The sequence below is a fragment of the Zeus faber genome, assembly GCF_960531495.2.
Source record: "Zeus faber genome assembly, chromosome: 17".
NCBI lineage: Eukaryota > Metazoa > Chordata > Actinopteri > Zeiformes > Zeidae > Zeus > Zeus faber.
In genome coordinates this window covers 18700706-18717284 of record NC_137204.1, presented here as the reverse complement: position 1 = coordinate 18717284, position 16579 = coordinate 18700706, and the positions used below count along the sequence as shown (strand labels likewise).

Sequence of the window (16579 nt, the reverse complement as noted above, 5' to 3'; positions counted from 1 at the left end):
AGTCGTAGGTGCAGACAGCTTGCCGTGAATGAATATTAACATGTCTGTATGTTTAAAAACAAGATGGGTAGTGCTGCTGCCCGGCACTCTTCTTGAACTGTCCATGCACTTTGTGCTGGCTCACAAAACCGCTTTGATTTATAGGATAGTTGGTCACATGGAAAGACCTTTTTATTCCTACAAAACACCCGTGTTATATTGAGGATAGAGAAAGGAACAGGCTCTCCCGAGAGAGATTCAGAGCAGTTAGGAGACCTGGCTTAATTAACCAAGAGAGGCTTGGTCACGTAAACTAAGCTGTGTGCGTGTGTGTGTGTGTGTGTGTGTGTGTGTGTGTGTGTGTGTGTGTGTGTGTGTGCGCGCGCGCGCGCCGTGCGTGCGCCTGTGTCTGAGGAGGCTTGCCATGGCCGTACTTGGGCTGAATCATTTGGGAAAATAATCGAATTGCGATTTTTTTTTTTTTTTGCTCAATATTATGATTGCGATTTAGCATGCGATTATTTTTTTATTCCTTACTTCTGTATTATTCACTAAACACAAGCAATATATCATCAACAAATTAACAAAAAATATTTTCGCAAGAGCCAAGTTTCTAAAACGTCCTTGTCAAACCATTGTGTATTTTAAAATAAGGCTAATAGGAATATGTTATTACGGAATGAAAAGCATGTTATAATATAATAAATACAATTGTAATAATTGCAATTGCAATTATTATTACCATTACCATGTTATTATTATTATTACCATGTATTTATTACCATTGCAACCACTAATGTATTATGTATTATTATACACAAATTATGTACAAATGTATACAGGTAGATGTCAAACTGAAAGTTACGTAGAGACAGCGACGAGCTGACTCTGCTGTGCGTGTCTGCTGCGCCTCAAGTGGTAGATGCCGTGCTCTCTGGAATATCGCATTTAACTCAAGTTAAATAGCTTACATAAAAAACAGTGGATTGATATAAAGGTTGTTTTTTATATTTAGTAATTGCATGGAGGATGTTGTGGTGCTTGTAGCGTAGAAACCGATGAAGGATTTGGACACACCGCTCTCACATGGCACCGTTGGTCCGGTGATAAGTTGCGGCTCCAGGTTATTGCTTATTGCTTATATACGTTAATATAATTAAATACAAATAATTAATACTTAAATTGCCATTGGATCAGCCAGGTGATCAGCCATTGATCACTCAAAGAGATGATCAATCACTACCAGGAAACAGATCTCTATAGATGAGCTTTCTGTCAAAGCCGTCATAGGTTGATGTGTCTAATGGGAAATTCAGATTTGAATACTGGAGACATTGTCTCAAACAAAATTGTTTGAAAATGTGCTATTTCATTTTAAATAACACTTTAAAGAGGCGCAACTAGTTGGGCTGGTTGAGTGTCACTGCTTTAGATTGTGTAATATATAAAAAAAAACAACACTATTTCTTTTTTTTAATTGCAGCCTTTACGATTTGAAAATTGCGTTCTATTAAATTGCGATGTCGGTTTGAATTTGATTAATCATTCAGCCTTACTGTCATCCAACGTTTGGTTTAAGTTTTGGCCAAATTCTCAACAATAGTGAAAAATGGTAGTTCTGAATAGAATATTGCTGATTCTGGTAATGGTCCAATAACACAGTAACAGTTCTGTTGACACCAAACTATTCTAAGGCTGAACATCATTAAAATAAATGAAAGGACAGATTCACTATTTTCCAACCCAGACATTAATAATGTCTGGGTTGGAAAATAGTGAATTAACTGAGGTTTGGGAGTGGAGACCACACCCCAACCATACCTACTACGCATCAACATATACATACATACATATACTGCATACTGATCCACCCGTCATTCGGTTGTCTTAGCTTTCTCCACCTCTCTCGCTCTCTCTCTCTCTCTCCTTTTTTCCATCCCTGAGGAGCCACCAGGAGGGTCCGAAGCCACGGCTGAGGCCTGACGCCCTTAAGACTCTTCCCCCCCTCCATCCTGAACACCAGGACACCCCCCCATCTTCATCAAGCTCCCCGCCCATCACCTCACCCATGCGCATGCCAAAGCACCCATTCACCCACATCCATCTCTTTTCTCATCCACTATCATCAGCATCCATTACTTAATATTTCACATATTATCTTCAATCTATCTGTTGTGCTGTGGTCTCTAACCCGTGAAAGTGTTGGTTCCATTCATTCATAATTGTTTAGAGCACAACCTCGCAGAACGCTTTACTATTGCGAAACGTACCACTCTGCTGCAGCCTCTCGCTGTGCTCACAGTAAATACAGTCCGTTGGGGCAAACGTGTAAGCCTTAATGTGGTCAATGTTAAATTTCCTTTTGAAGGCTGGGAAATGTTATACGAAAGAAAGGGTCACAAAGTGTGCATATCGTATTGTTTTTTCAGGACTCTGGCACTTCCACAAATCAGCTCTTTTGGTTACATCATTGCTAACTTAATAGACTAGAAACAGGAAGTAGAGCCCCCTCCTACTGGCAACCTGCTGTAGTCAGTGTTGCTCTGGATGTCATTTTGAATAACATGCAAATATTACATGTAAAAAAAAAAAAAGAAAACACTAAGACACGTGGTACTATCATGTGAGTTTCCCATTTTCAAAAAGGAGATTCATGTTTTCTTTTTAAAATGTCTTAAGTGTTTGAAAAATAACGCTTTATATAACGACAAAATAGCGACCCTCATTTGATCACATCCGTATTCAGTGTCCTGTGATACCTCAATTTCAGGACTAAGAATGTGTATGGGTAAAAAGTTGCGGCGGTGCACCTCTCCTCCACATGCTCATCTCAACATGGCATTTTGTTACCAGCTAAGATTAAAGTACAACTGACTGCTCGCTTTTGTAATCCAATGCAGTTGTTGGGAAAACATTATTATAACACTGACTTGGGAATCAGGCAAATGCAGCAAAGCTGTGACTTTAACAGTTCACAGTAGGAGCAGTTATTAGGGTTTTGTTAAATATTAACTTGCTTTATCACTCAACGCGGCGACTGGAGTGTGTGTCTCTGATGCATGAGGGTCTCAGAATGTCGAGCTCTAAAAGGCAGATGGAGCTACGTGCTCTACACCGTGCACTGATTTAGGAAAAAAAGGGAAAAATGGGTGGCGCGGTGAAACTTTGTCTTTTGTCGTTTAGACAAACCACATGTGAAGTTATCCCTTCTCATCTTATAGATTTGTCTCATTGGTTTGTATTAAATTGAACTTGGACAAAAAAGTACCAGGATGCTACAAAGGACTGTGAGATTTCTATCCAAGCACATTTTGGTTTTGAGGTTTTGATTCAATTTTTGGGTGCTTACACACAATATTTCAACTACACCAAGTGATTATATGGAAAAGTTTCATGGGGGGAAAATAATATAAATTTTAGTTTGAAGGCTGACATTTCTCATTTCCCAGCCTCCGTGAATCAAGCGTGTAGTCACGGTGAGGCAGCTCTATGTTGTCCTCCACTGGTCGTTCAGCACTGCTATCTCTTTCAGAAAACCTCTTGTCTCATATCTCCGATGTCCCATTTTAGTGCCGTAATGGGGTATACTTTGCAAATTATGTCACCAAATCAGCGATTAAAACCACCTGTATGCGTTCCCCAGCCACATAATATGGCAGCAAGTCTGTGGCAATAATGTTTTCTCATTTTTGCATTCATGGTAGCGGTTGCGCAAAACAGACTTGGAAAGTGAAAAATGAGTTGAGATTTTTTTTTAGCACCGTGATTGATTTCCCGGTGGCTTTGTGTCTATGTATTTGGGTTTTGGAAACACCGCTGACCGTACAGCCTCCTTGTCCATCTGTTGGCGTGTGCACATGGCTCAGCCCACCCACTCACAGTGATCAAGCGTGCAGGTGCTTGTTAGGCCTATACCCTTAAAGCTGATGTTTAGGCATTAATAGCAAAGTAGAAAATGCCTGAAGGCAGAGGTTTGACTAATTATTAACATGTGCTCGTTTATTAATACTGCTTAGCAAAGGTGGGTATGAGCAAATCCCCATTCATTTCTGATTCAATAAGTTTTTGATTCAATTGTTTCTAATATACGGTCAACCTATCAACATCGGCTTCATATCACTATATATGTCACTTCACTTCATATGTCACTTGAATTGTATTACTCTCTAAATTCATGTGAATTGCTCATGTGGATGCATTGACAATTAGGCTCGAGGCATAATTCATTTTTATGAAAAATAATTGTTCTTTCTTCAAAACAATATCAGCAATTAACCCGGACAGTAGTTTCAAGGGCTGTCAACAGAACCCGGGTTTTTCCCACTCGGCTGTGAAGTGGCCGTCAGCCGTCACTGTTGTTGATAATCTTTGTTCCTGTCGTTCGATACGTTGGTAGTGTGGAGGCCCCACGGTGAACGACTGAAATACATTTGCGACAGAAAAAAATGCACGGCACAAATATTGACATCAATCTTTAAAGGAAAAAGCACAATTAATTGGACAAATCTTTTCGAAACGAGACATTTAAAAAATGTGTTTTTTAAAGATTCAAATCTCAGACGGTCACGTCAAAGACATCAAAGTTAGGTGACTAATATCCCCCCCCTCCAGTAATTATAGACCGACACTGTCTGTTCGATCCATAAAGCTCTTAGTATTCTTTGTGTTTATTGATCGTTGGGCGTCTTGTAAGAATATGCTTTTTTCTGTTGCCCAGGCGCCATGCAGACCCCTGAGGCAGGCACTGGCTCCACCTCCACCGTCCCCCTCCAGACCACCGTGCCTGTCCAACCTACCGGCTCCAGCCAACAGGTGCCTGTCCAGCAGCAGGTACGCCACGGGTTCTACAAACCCAAAAATACTCTTTCGGGAGCCATCGTAGCCACAGCCGGGGACACCTTCCATAGCAGGGGTCTCTCAAACTCAATTGACCTGAATGTAATGATAATAATAATAAAAATATATTTGTTATATTCCATTTTATTCAGTTTTAAATTCTGTACAATATGAAGTAAAATTGTGTGGATTAATCAGTGATTTTGAAAATTAATTTGGGTGCCGCATTTAACGATATAATAACATTGTATGTGACCCCCAAGCCTGTAGTTTGAGACCCCTGTTGCGTAGGAATAAGTAATATTAATACAGTCGGAGAATAGGAAAATAGGTCAGTGCAAGTGCGGTCCAGGTGTGGTCTGTGGAGCTCAGCAGTCTAAAACATTTTCTAAACGGCTAAACAGTTTTTGAAATGTTTTTACACGGTCTATCGCTGGACAGATGATACGACTTTTAAAAGTGAATTTGACTAAACGACACCAGCCAGGGAGCCCTCCGTGTGTCTAAACGCCTTTCTCAGAATGCCATGTTCTGTTGTGTCTATTAGCAGTTCCGTTTCACTTTCAGTATCCTTTTGTCCATTTGCCTTCGCCAGGCGCAGACTGTTCAACAGGTTCAACACGTTTACCCGGCACAGGTGCAGTATGTGGAGGAAACCAGCGGCATCTACACCAACGGAACTATGTGAGTGCCTCCGCTCCGCCGGGTTCCTTCCAGCTCCATCCTCGTCCTCATTGTGAGGGCGGCGGGGCCTCTCTCCCGTCAGGTCACTTTTTTCGCCGCTGTTTATGCCACGTGTACATGACACAGGTTGACGGCAGGCTGTGGATTTGCGGGGGCGGGCGGGCGGGGGGTACGCGTGATTGTGCTCAGTCACCTGAAGATGACCACGAGTATCTATTTAGTGCAGGAGAGACACCTGCCTCCCCCGGGGGCTTGAGAAAAGAGGCTACGTACACCACCCAACGATAAGCCCGAGCTGTGTTTGTCCCCGTGTAACAAACACAGAGATTAGTCAACCTCAACTGCTGGTGAAGGAACACACTGGGATGTTCTGCCGAGCAGAGTACTTGGACACACACAGATAGAAAGACACACACACGCGCACCCACACACACACACACACACACACACACCAGTATCTGAATAGATAAGCTAGTAGACAGTACTTTGGGTGGGCTATTGTCTAATTGTTTATACACTGGCAGATCCAGATCCACGGCATAGGACCACAAAGTAAGTGAGAGAAAGGTTGGACGATCAAGATGATAGATGTGAAAGTCAATTTGGTCTACTGCTTTTTAATTGTCAACCCACTTGACAGCGTCTAAATTATTCAGAGGTCCCCAAAGTCCCGTGCTTCAACAACTGAGAAAATGGAAGTTATGTTTTCCACAGCCGGTGTGGGCTCTGGCTGTTCACGCCTCATACTTGTGGAGTACGATATAAAAAAAAATTATTTGTAAACTAGAGAGAATTCAAACAAGTCTCCTTCCTTTTATAGATTTATTTAATCTGGTGTTTAAAAAATAAAGCACTTTATCCATTTTCTTTGTGAATTCTAATCCAGCCTGTGTCCAGGTCTGCCTCGGCAGCCAGGAAAAAAAAGAAACAAAGAAATCACCGCGAGCGACATGCTCAGAAAGTGGAGTGCGGGGTTGCACCATTTTGCACGGCGCAGACGTGTTGTGCTCTGCTCTCGGCTTCGCTTTCTATTTTTACCAGTTTTGTCATGTTTTTTGTTTTTTCGCGCTACACCGCATAAATATGAACTATGTTTTCTTCCAACAACTGAATCCTAAGGACTCATTACTCCTTGTGAAAGCAATCATAGGTCGCGGTGTTTTTTAAACTGCGGTAGCACGGCCTAGTACTACTTGGTACCTGGTACCGAGCATCTCTTTGGTACTTTAACTCACTTTCCCCCGCGAAACCGTGTGTTATTATTGTCGTTGTTGTCTTTGTTGCTGTTTGTTCGGATCCCCGCTGGTCCTCCTCGTCTGGTCGTTGTGTTCTGACGGTGAGCCCTTTCTCTGTCCAGAAGAACCTACTCATATTCCGAGCCCCAGCTGTACAGCCAGAACAGCGGAGGGAGCTACTTTGACACGCAGGCCAGCTCATCACAAGTGCCCACCGTGGGGACGACTCATGGCATGACCAACAACGGAGGAGGGGGAAACGGAGGGATGAACATGGGCCTGGCGGGGGGTCAGGTGATCAGCAGCAACTCGGGGGCCTACCTCATGGACAACGCTGCCACTCACTCCGCCCAGACCACACGAGCCTCCCCAGCAACTGTGAGTGTATGGATCCCCTATTTATTTCTCTTTCTCTCTCTCTCGCCCGCCTTGGCTTGCTTGTCCTTCTTTTGTTTTGTTTCGAGGGTGTGTCAGTAAGATTTGCCATACTTTTTTTACCTTACCCAATTCCCCCTACTACTGGTGGCCAAAATGAATTTCAACGTCAGCGAAACTCGTCTCATTTGCTCAGGTCTTTACTTTCCACGCGGCTTTTACAGCTATTTGTACAGACCTGCAGTACAGACAGTTTTGAGAGGCAGATATCTTCCACTTAAACTGCCTGAATTTTCTTTCCTTTTTGTTTAGCTGCATCAAAAGTCTTTGTCCAGTTGGACGCTCATAGTCTTATATAGATGGACTTTAGGGTAAAATCTGTGTGTGTGTGTGTGTGTGTGTGTGTGTGTGTGTGTGTGTGTGTGTGTGTGTGTGTGTGTGTGTGTGTGTGTGTGTGTATATATATATATATATATATATATATATATATATATATATATATATATATATATGCAATAACTTTAATTCTCTTGAACATGAACTATTTGACAAGTCATGTTCAGGGGCAGTCACTGCTGGTTACTTTGGTATTTAAGAATATTTGTTTTGTGTTGTTACGTCATCCCTCTGTAAATAGAAAATCTCAAACAATTCACCACTGCGTGACACAGGCCTTGTTTTAAACCTCGGCCCTGTATATCTAGAGCTTCAGAAGTCCAATTTCCTTAATAGCGGGACTTCACTGTGCCGGTTTATACTGACTATATACCTAATCAACCTGCCCCCTCTGCGTCCTGTTTCATCAGAGGCTTTTAGAGTTTTAAAATAAGGAATAGAATATTGCTATCCGGGCATCTCTAAATTGGCTCAGAGATGTTTCTGGCAGAACAGGAAGCTTTACAATGTCTTGCTTGTCTTGAGGTTTAATCCAAAGTTTGATCATGTCGCTTGATCCTCGGGGAGATTTAGTTCTTATTCTTAAAGCTGTTAAATGGATTACTCTGGATTTCCCTGCAAATGCAAACATTGCCAATTTAGAAAACAAATAGTGTTAGTAACTTATAATGACTTCTAGTAATATAACAACTATCCCATTTATATGAGTATCCCAAACTGATGGCAGCCTAAACAGTTTTTTTATTTTTTTCATGCAAAGAGACCTTTTTTTTTTTTTTTTTAACTCAATTTGATACTTGTCAGAGCTGCATAACATTTTAAGATCCAAAGGTTTACTTTTCAGGGAGATATGTCCCAGCACAGCAGTGTTTCTGGTGGCGTGGATAAAGAGGGTCCTGCTCTGCTTGGGGTTAGAAGTGCTTGCTTTGGGACGTTTTCTAGGTTCTCCTTATTTTTGTTCGTCTTCAGTAATGTGTCATTCTACTGCAAATGCTTGTTTTTTTTGTTTTGTTTTTTATTCTTCCCCCCTTCATTTTTGCTATGTGCTTCTCGCTCAATCAGATTGAAATGGCGATTGAGACGCTCCAAAAGTCTGAGGGTTTATCCAGTCAGAGAAGTTCGCTGCTCAACAGCCATGTAAGTTTGCCGCCATGAACACTTAAAGCTACGCTAACGAGGAGACGTGATGTAAAGTGGCATGAAAGCATATTAGCGAAGTGTGATCTTCAGTTTCAAGTTTCAGCCCGGTTGTGGTCAGCCAGTTTGTTGATACACCTCCTTTCTGAACAGTGTTCACTGGCGCTGCCTTATAACTTAGCACCTCCTAAGATTTTGGACCTCCTTCCCCGATTTCCATTTTCCCATACTCACTCAGGACTGGAACTGTCATATTTAACGGAAGTTAAATAGGGAGGTACCACCCGGAGTTGGAGCAATGTTTTGTTTTGAACTTAAAAGAGAATAACATTTTCTACACTGTAGCTTTAAACTTGCCTGACTTACACTTTTCGCAAAGCTCACACTTGTCTCCCCGTCTCCCAAGCTCTTTTTTTCCTTCTGTTTTTATTTAATTTTTTTTTCCGGTGGGGTCCCTCGCTGTATCTGCTGTTGGCTTTAATTACCGTTGGACTATTATTTATTTCATTCGGTCGCTTCTTTAGAAGTGCCGTTGTGGTGCTGGTATGTGTTGGCGGCGGCGTCGCTGTCGGACCCGGAGTGTTTCCCAAAGAGCGAGGACGGACCGGCGTGTGAGTTATTTAATTGGAGGCGACGTGTCTTTCCAAATAGCTGCAGTGGCTGCTGGATAACTATGAGACGGCAGAAGGTGTGAGTCTACCACGATCCACCCTCTACAATCACTACGTGCGGCACTGCCAGGAGCAGAAGCTGGACCCCGTCAACGCTGCCTCCTTTGGCAAACTAATTCGCTCCATCTTCACGGGACTCCGCACGCGGCGCCTTGGCACCAGGTTTTTTCTTATCTGGCTCTTTGATCGCCACCATCTTCTGGCACCCGGTGAAACCTTTTAATGACTTGTCTATTTTTTCCGGTGTCATCTTACAGAGGGAACTCCAAATACCATTACTACGGTATCCGAGTTAAACCGGATTCTCCACTCAATAGGCTACAGGATGACATGCAGTTCATGCAGGCACTCAGACAACAGCCAGTTCAGCAGAGGCAGAGGTAGAAGACACACGCACGCGCGCGCACACACACACACACACACACACACACACACACATATATTTACACACACACACACACACGCATGCACATTTTTTAAAGACACTGAGGTGAAACATGTGGTTCCAGGTTCAAGCCGGTGCCGAGGGTTGATGCCAGCTCCGGGGACAACTACTCAGGTGGAGGGCAACACCCTACCAGTGCGACGGAGCAGACGGACATCGCACAGAGCCAGCACCACCAGGAGTTCTTGGGTCAGACACCTTTCCCTTCATCTCGGTCTCACTTGATTCTCATTTTCCGGCCTTTGCTTTGGTAAACTGCGTCTGTTGCAGAGTTATGGCGCTGATCGACAACATTTGAGAACCCCCTGGTGCTATGTCATAGACAGTTTGGCCAAATGATGGTCAATTTCTGATTTTCCCGTATTTCTTTTTCTCGATTTAGAACAATTTCATATTTGTATGAGAACACCATAGTGTCGTGGAAATTGAACCTCATGAGTGTAATGCTTAATTTGAAACGGATATTCTTTTCAGTGTGACACGGCACACGGTGCTCTGTGACAGTCTTCGCTGGCAAGCCTTGCTCCTCCACAGTGAGGCGGTGTGTTGATGTTCTTCTGTAAAAACCTTTCGACCATAGCCGACCCGCGGGGTACATGTAGCTCCTCCACCTTTCCTTTCTGAGCCTCTCTCTCTCCCTGATTGCTCTGAGGGTGGTTGAAACACCTCAGCCCTTCCATTACCGTTCGCTGCTGGAACAGCAAGATCTGATGCGCAAGGGAGGGAGGTGGCAAGTTGGGTTTATTTGTTATCTTGCTTTTTTCATTTTCGATTAATTTTTTTGTCTGCTGGGGGATTGATGCATCCATACTTGACACTAGAACTTTCCCTTTGACCGCTCTCTAGGATGTACCATTGGAGCATATATATATATATATATATATATATATATATATACTGTATATATATATAGCGAAATAAGCAAGTAAATTGTGATTTTCAACTCGGGGTTCAGCCATTTTTCAAAAAGCCTGGCAGCTCTCCCAGCATTCCCAGTAATTATGGAACTATTTCTAACTTCTCGCCTTCTCTCTGGAGCGGATTTGATTGAAAAGCTGCATTGTATTTGACTTGACTTGTGTGCTGCCATTTAAGCTGCTGATAACATTTTCTTTAGAGCCTAGGGGACTACTTCAGAATCACAATATGGAGTGGTTTATTCCAACTGCCATCGTAGGGTTCTTTATACAATATTTATATTCATGACATTATATTCATATATATACATCACATTGATTACAAGAATCTTAAATGAGGTCGGTCATCACATTGAACTTGGATATCAGAATAACAGCTCAGACCTCTTTTTCTATGTGGAATTCCAAGCCATATTACAGCCTCACCTTTAATTGACACTGCAGAATAGTGTACACACATCTCGTCACAATATTTCAATGTCTCCATTTGATTCAAACACGGTTCCACTGAGATACTATAGAGGATAATCATATTCAGTTGTTGTCAAGCCCTTACATTTTCAACTCACTGAATTTTTGCAATGTTTTCGGTGATTCTGTACCTCCCTCTGGCAATTTTTGTTTTTTAATAGAAAGTGTTTTAATGTTTAATTGTTGGCCATTTTTTCTTTAACTCGGACTTAAAACAAAATGTCCAGAAAGGTTTTCACTGCCGACCACTGGCTGCACAAAGTCTTAATAGGAAGGAAAATAGAAAGCACTCCATAAAGGTCCAAAGCATTTCTCCGATTAATTTAAAACATCAGCCACGCATTAGACTACTCTGACTTTGACTGTATTTTGGACATATGGTGCAGGGAGACGATTTAGAATATGAAGTGAACAGTATCATAAAGGAACAATAAAGCAAAAGAGAAAACTAGTGTCTGGAGTGAAGATTGGAGGCGAAACCATCAAATCTTCCATAAAATATATTGGTAGATGTAATTCATCAATAAAATAGATCTCGTACCAAACAAGTCGTCAGTGCAGGGTTCTGAGTGCCTTGAGAACAGGGTTCCCAGGATTTTTGGTTCCCAGTTCTGTTTGGCCGGAGTCTGCTTTCATCCTGTGATAGAGTACAAAAAAATCCACATGCCTCACACTTCTAAGCTTTAAAGGGGGCCTATTATGCTCCTTTTTCAATAAGTTAATATAGGTCTCTGAGGTCCCCAAAATATGTTTTAGAATTTTTTTGCTGAAATACCACTCGGATTATGCATTCTAGACATTCTAACATGCCTCTAAACCATCCTTTCCCAGGACTGTCTGTTTAGTGGCTGGTACCACCCTTCTGAGGCCCCTAGTTTTGTGAGCCAATGGAGTTTGGGCATAACTTCTGGGTTCTGTTGTATTTAGTTCAATGTTTCCCATCCATTGATTTATTTGTGGCGGCCCGCCACAATATCAACGTTGACTGCCATATATTGATTTTCGATTATTTTTACTAATGGGTAAATGGGTAAAATCATATTATATTGTGGAGCTGCGTGCAGCACAGTGATTCACTCAGCCCTCCTTGCCCCTCTCTCTCTCTCTCTCTCTCTCTCTCAAACTCAAACTCAAACACAAACACATTGAGAAAAGAACCGTCTGTGAACAGCCCCTCCTCTCCGTGCACACGCTGAATCATCATGCACGGGATCTTTGGCTTGGGTACTGAAACCCAGTACCACTATGGCACCGCTCCTCTAAATAAAGCAAATCAAAGAAATTGTGTTTTTATTTTAGAAGTATTTTATTTCTTTCCTTGTTGAACGAAGCAAAAAAAAGCGCTGTGCGCGGGGACACTCTCTCAGTCACTCCCCCCGGTTCAGCTATTACCGCAAATAAAAAACGAATTCTGTGGGGAACACTGTAGTCCGTCAATGTTTACTTATTTCAACTCATCGGTCGACCAAAATCTGTTCTGAACAATCGGAACAAATTTGATTTAAGGTAAAGCATAATATGTCCCCTTTGATTTGCTGACCTCCAAATGATCGTATTATTTTTGCTGTAAAGCTGAATTTCGTCGTTAAACCGTCCCAACAGACGCATCGCGGGCGCTGCCCGACTTTGTGGAGCTGGATTTGGGAGACAGCAACACAGAGAACATCAGTCCAGAGGACGTGAAGACCCTGGAGTCCCTGTACAGAGAGCACTGTGAGGTGAGCTGCTCCACCCGCTCCCCCGTCCCTCGGCTCCGCCTCCCGTCGTGGTCGTGAATGTTCCCGCCGTGGGTGTTGACCTGCGCTGTGTTTCAGGCCATCCTGGATGTGGTCGTCAACCTGCAGTTCAGTCTGATCGAGAAGCTGTGGCAGACGTATTGGCGTTACTCTCCCGACGCTGTAGACGGCACCACCATCACGGAAAATAGGTCAGTTCAATTGTGGTTATCACTGCTTACCCCTAGAGTGCAGCGGTAGCTTGACTAAAATGCACATGTCAAAAGTGACATATACTGTATACACATGTCCATTGTACACATTGTAAATACTATCTATTATGTGTTATTGAGATCCTGCAAATATTGTTCTTGAATAGTTTTAATTTTTAAAAACCGGAGTCAAATTCCTTGTCTGTGTAAGCATCCAAGGCATGATTCTGATGTATTCATTAATATTTCATTAAACGAATTGAGGACCAATGAGTTTGCATAATCATAAACCTGCCTTCCATAAGGAATTACCGACACTTCATATCATTAAAATATAGTTGTTTGAAAAGTGAGGCAAGAAAACAATCATCCGGATCGTTTCATCGGGTCATACGCATTCTAGGGCTGAAGAATACCGCTGCGCCCAAACCCAACTCGTTTTGACATCATTCCGATTTTTCCCAACACCAAACCAAGGAATTGTTGTTGCTCCCACAGCGGTTTGAGCGAGATAGAGGAGCGGCTGCCTCGTGCTCGGCTCCTGGTGCTGTGCAGGAACGACGTAGTGCTCAAGTGGATGAGCACGTGTGACTACCAGATGTACCAGGCCCTCGTGGAGATCCTCATTCCTGATGTCCTCAGACCCATTCCCAGTAAGTCCAGGACTGTTTCACCTTTCATATTTATATACATTATATATATCATGAGGTTTATTGTATATTTGTTGTATATTGTTTGGGTTATATTTATTGTATCTATCTGTCTTTTTCTATCTATCTATCTATCTGTCTGTCTGTCTGTCTTTTTCTATCTTTCTATCTATCTATATCTGTCTGTCTGTCTATATATCTGCCTTTTTCTATCTATCTGTCTGTCTGTATCTGTCTTTTTCTATCTATCTATCTATCTTATCTATATCTGTCTGTCTCTCTGTCTGTCTATCAGTCTTTTTCTATCTATCTGTCTGTCTGTCGGTCTTTTTCTATTTATCTGTCTATCTGTCTATCTGTCTGTCTGTCTAACTTTCTGTCTTCTCTTTTCTTTGCACGTCATGCTTCATTTTTAACTCATTGTTGTTTTTTTGGGGGGTTGTGTTTTAACCTAAAGGTGCCTTGACTCAAGCCATCCGTAACTTTGCCAAAAGCCTGGAAGGCTGGCTCAACAACGCTATGAATGCCATTCCACAGAGAATGATCCAGACCAAGGTACGACCAGCGCAAATCTCACGTTATACATGGAATTACAATATTACTGAAGTCCAATCCTCCCTGCGTCCATGCGATCTTCCCCGCAGGTTGCTGCTGTTAGTGCCTTTGCGCAGACGCTGCGCAGATACACGTCTCTGAACCACCTGGCGCAGGCGGCGCGCGCCGTGCTGCAGAACAACTCGCAGATCGACCAGATGCTCAGCGACCTCAACCGCGTGGACTTCGCCAACGTGCAGGTTTGGATTTCAGTCTCTGTTCTGTGACGACGGTCTTCCGCAAAACCTCCCGGTAACATTTTGCGTTCAATTGATATACTTTAACTTATATGTGCTCGCGATAAGTAGTGATATGGGAAGCTTTTTTCTAATCTCAATTTAGTCAATCAAATCACATCAGTCAATGGACAGACCGCAGAGAATGATCACAGTTTATCCACAATCCACTGAATAAGAAATTGCTCTAAAATAAGCTACACTTTTATGATTATTACAATACGCCATTTTGTCCAAAGCGACTTTTTAAGTAGCTTTTTAAGGTTTCCATGTCTTGCTGAAGGACATTTCAGCATGCTCCCTGGAGGAGCCCATTACTAGACCACCCGTTCTACCTCCGGAGCCACTGCCCCCTGTTATTAACTAAAATAATACCAAAAAATAGCTCTATCAATACATTAATATCGCTCTCTAAATAAAGGCTATAGATTTGGCAGCTGTTTTTTAAGGCATGCACTTTGCACTTTGCCTTAATTTGATCATTATTCAGTTCTAACCCTAACCCAATAAAAAGTAATTCTAAGATTAGTTCCCCTTTCTTTCAACCCAAACGGTTCCCCCGCGCTGAACGGTGGCGTCCCTCAACAGGAGCAGGCATCGTGGGTGTGCAAGTGCGAGGAGGGCGTGGTGCACCGGCTGGAGCAGGAGTTCAAGGCCACGCTGCAGCAGCACAGCTCCCTGGAGCAGTGGGCCGCCTGGCTGGACAACGTGGTGACCCAGGTCCTGGAGCCCTACGAGCACCGGCACAGCTTCCCCAAGGCTGCCCGCCAGTTCCTGCTCAACTGGTCCTTCTACAGGTCTGTGACTGTGACTGACTGTTTCTGTCAGAATGGGAATTATTGATACAGAGGGTTACTGTTAATTTTATATCGCCAATTGTCTTTTTCTTTTTATTGTTAACTTTTTTTTTTATTATTGCCTATTATTTTTAATAAGAGCTGCTGTAATGTCGCGATTTCACTCCAGGGATGAATAAGTATCTGTCTGTCTGTCTGGCTGGACACACAGCCCGATTAGCGTCGCAAACAAACAAGTTGGTTTGAATCAATTCATTTTTGTATTTTTTTTTACAATATACACATTTTTATTTTTTATTTTTGTTCTTTTTCAGCTCCATGGTGATCCGAGACCTGACCCTGCGCAGCGCGGCCAGTTTTGGCTCGTTCCACTTGATCCGCCTGCTCTACGATGAATACATGTTCTACCTTGTGGAGCACCGCGTGGCCCGGGCGACTGGAGAGACGCCCATCGGAGTCATGGGGGAGGTAGTCACCTGTCTGCCATCAATACTCAGTACTGTCAAAAAATACTCCGTTGTCTTGAAGAGTGTTTGGTTAACCTGAGAATATACACAGATTATTTTTCAAACAACCATATTTTATCATGTAAACTCACCGAAAGTCCTCAGTTAAGGTCTTTCTTAACGATGAACGTCATCTCGTATATGCTGTTGTGCGGAGAAAAACACTTGATGTTATGTAGTCCAGATATCCCACTGTGAGCGTGGTCGGAAAACGCCAGAAAGGATGGATTAGTTGAGTCACATTTTTGCAAAACATTCGGTTATGTTTTGAGATAACGAGAGCGCGAGAGAGAGAGAGAGAGAGAAATAGATTGCTAATGAGGATTTGTTGCCTTTCCGTTTGTTTTCCAGTTCGACAGCCTCAACGCACTGTCTCTATCCAACATCGACAAAGGTACGTGGCTCAGCTTTTTGTTCCCGGTGGAGTTGGTATCTGTCGTCAACTAAATATTAATGTCCCTTTTTTGTCTACTGTCTGTGAATTACATTTTGTACGAAATACACAAAATCAGTGCTTCTCAACCATTCTTCTTATCAAGGTCCCTCAATTTGAAACGCTTTAGGGCACAGACCCTCATTTGATAAGATTTAGTCACTAGGACTGTGATCTGAGAGCATTTTTAGTGTAAGATTTGGTCCAGAATTCAATAATACCATTCCATAGTAATAGAGAACAGAGAGTGTACAATCATGGCTGTTTTGATCATAGTTTCATGAATGGTC

General features: G+C 42.6%; 1 protein-coding gene across 1 annotated transcript in view; it reads left to right on the top strand.

Moving 5' to 3' along the window:
• Positions 1–4568: 4568 nt before the first annotated feature.
• Positions 4569–16579, top strand: part of rfx3 (regulatory factor X, 3 (influences HLA class II expression)) — a gene marked incomplete at its 3' end in the record, with an annotated part of 12501 nt that continues 490 nt past the window's right edge. The window contains exons 1-15 of the mRNA XM_080017858.1: positions 4569–4809; positions 5411–5499; positions 6857–7112; positions 8568–8642; positions 9294–9475; positions 9571–9693; positions 9823–9947; positions 12749–12864; positions 12961–13073; positions 13572–13726; positions 14181–14278; positions 14368–14517; positions 15142–15350; positions 15665–15818; positions 16208–16250. Coding sequence (XP_079873984.1) covers positions 4702–4809; positions 5411–5499; positions 6857–7112; positions 8568–8642; positions 9294–9475; positions 9571–9693; positions 9823–9947; positions 12749–12864; positions 12961–13073; positions 13572–13726; positions 14181–14278; positions 14368–14517; positions 15142–15350; positions 15665–15818; positions 16208–16250 — 1996 coding nt within the window. The 5' untranslated portion in view covers positions 4569–4701. The remainder of the gene's footprint in view (positions 4810–5410; positions 5500–6856; positions 7113–8567; positions 8643–9293; positions 9476–9570; positions 9694–9822; positions 9948–12748; positions 12865–12960; positions 13074–13571; positions 13727–14180; positions 14279–14367; positions 14518–15141; positions 15351–15664; positions 15819–16207; positions 16251–16579) is intronic.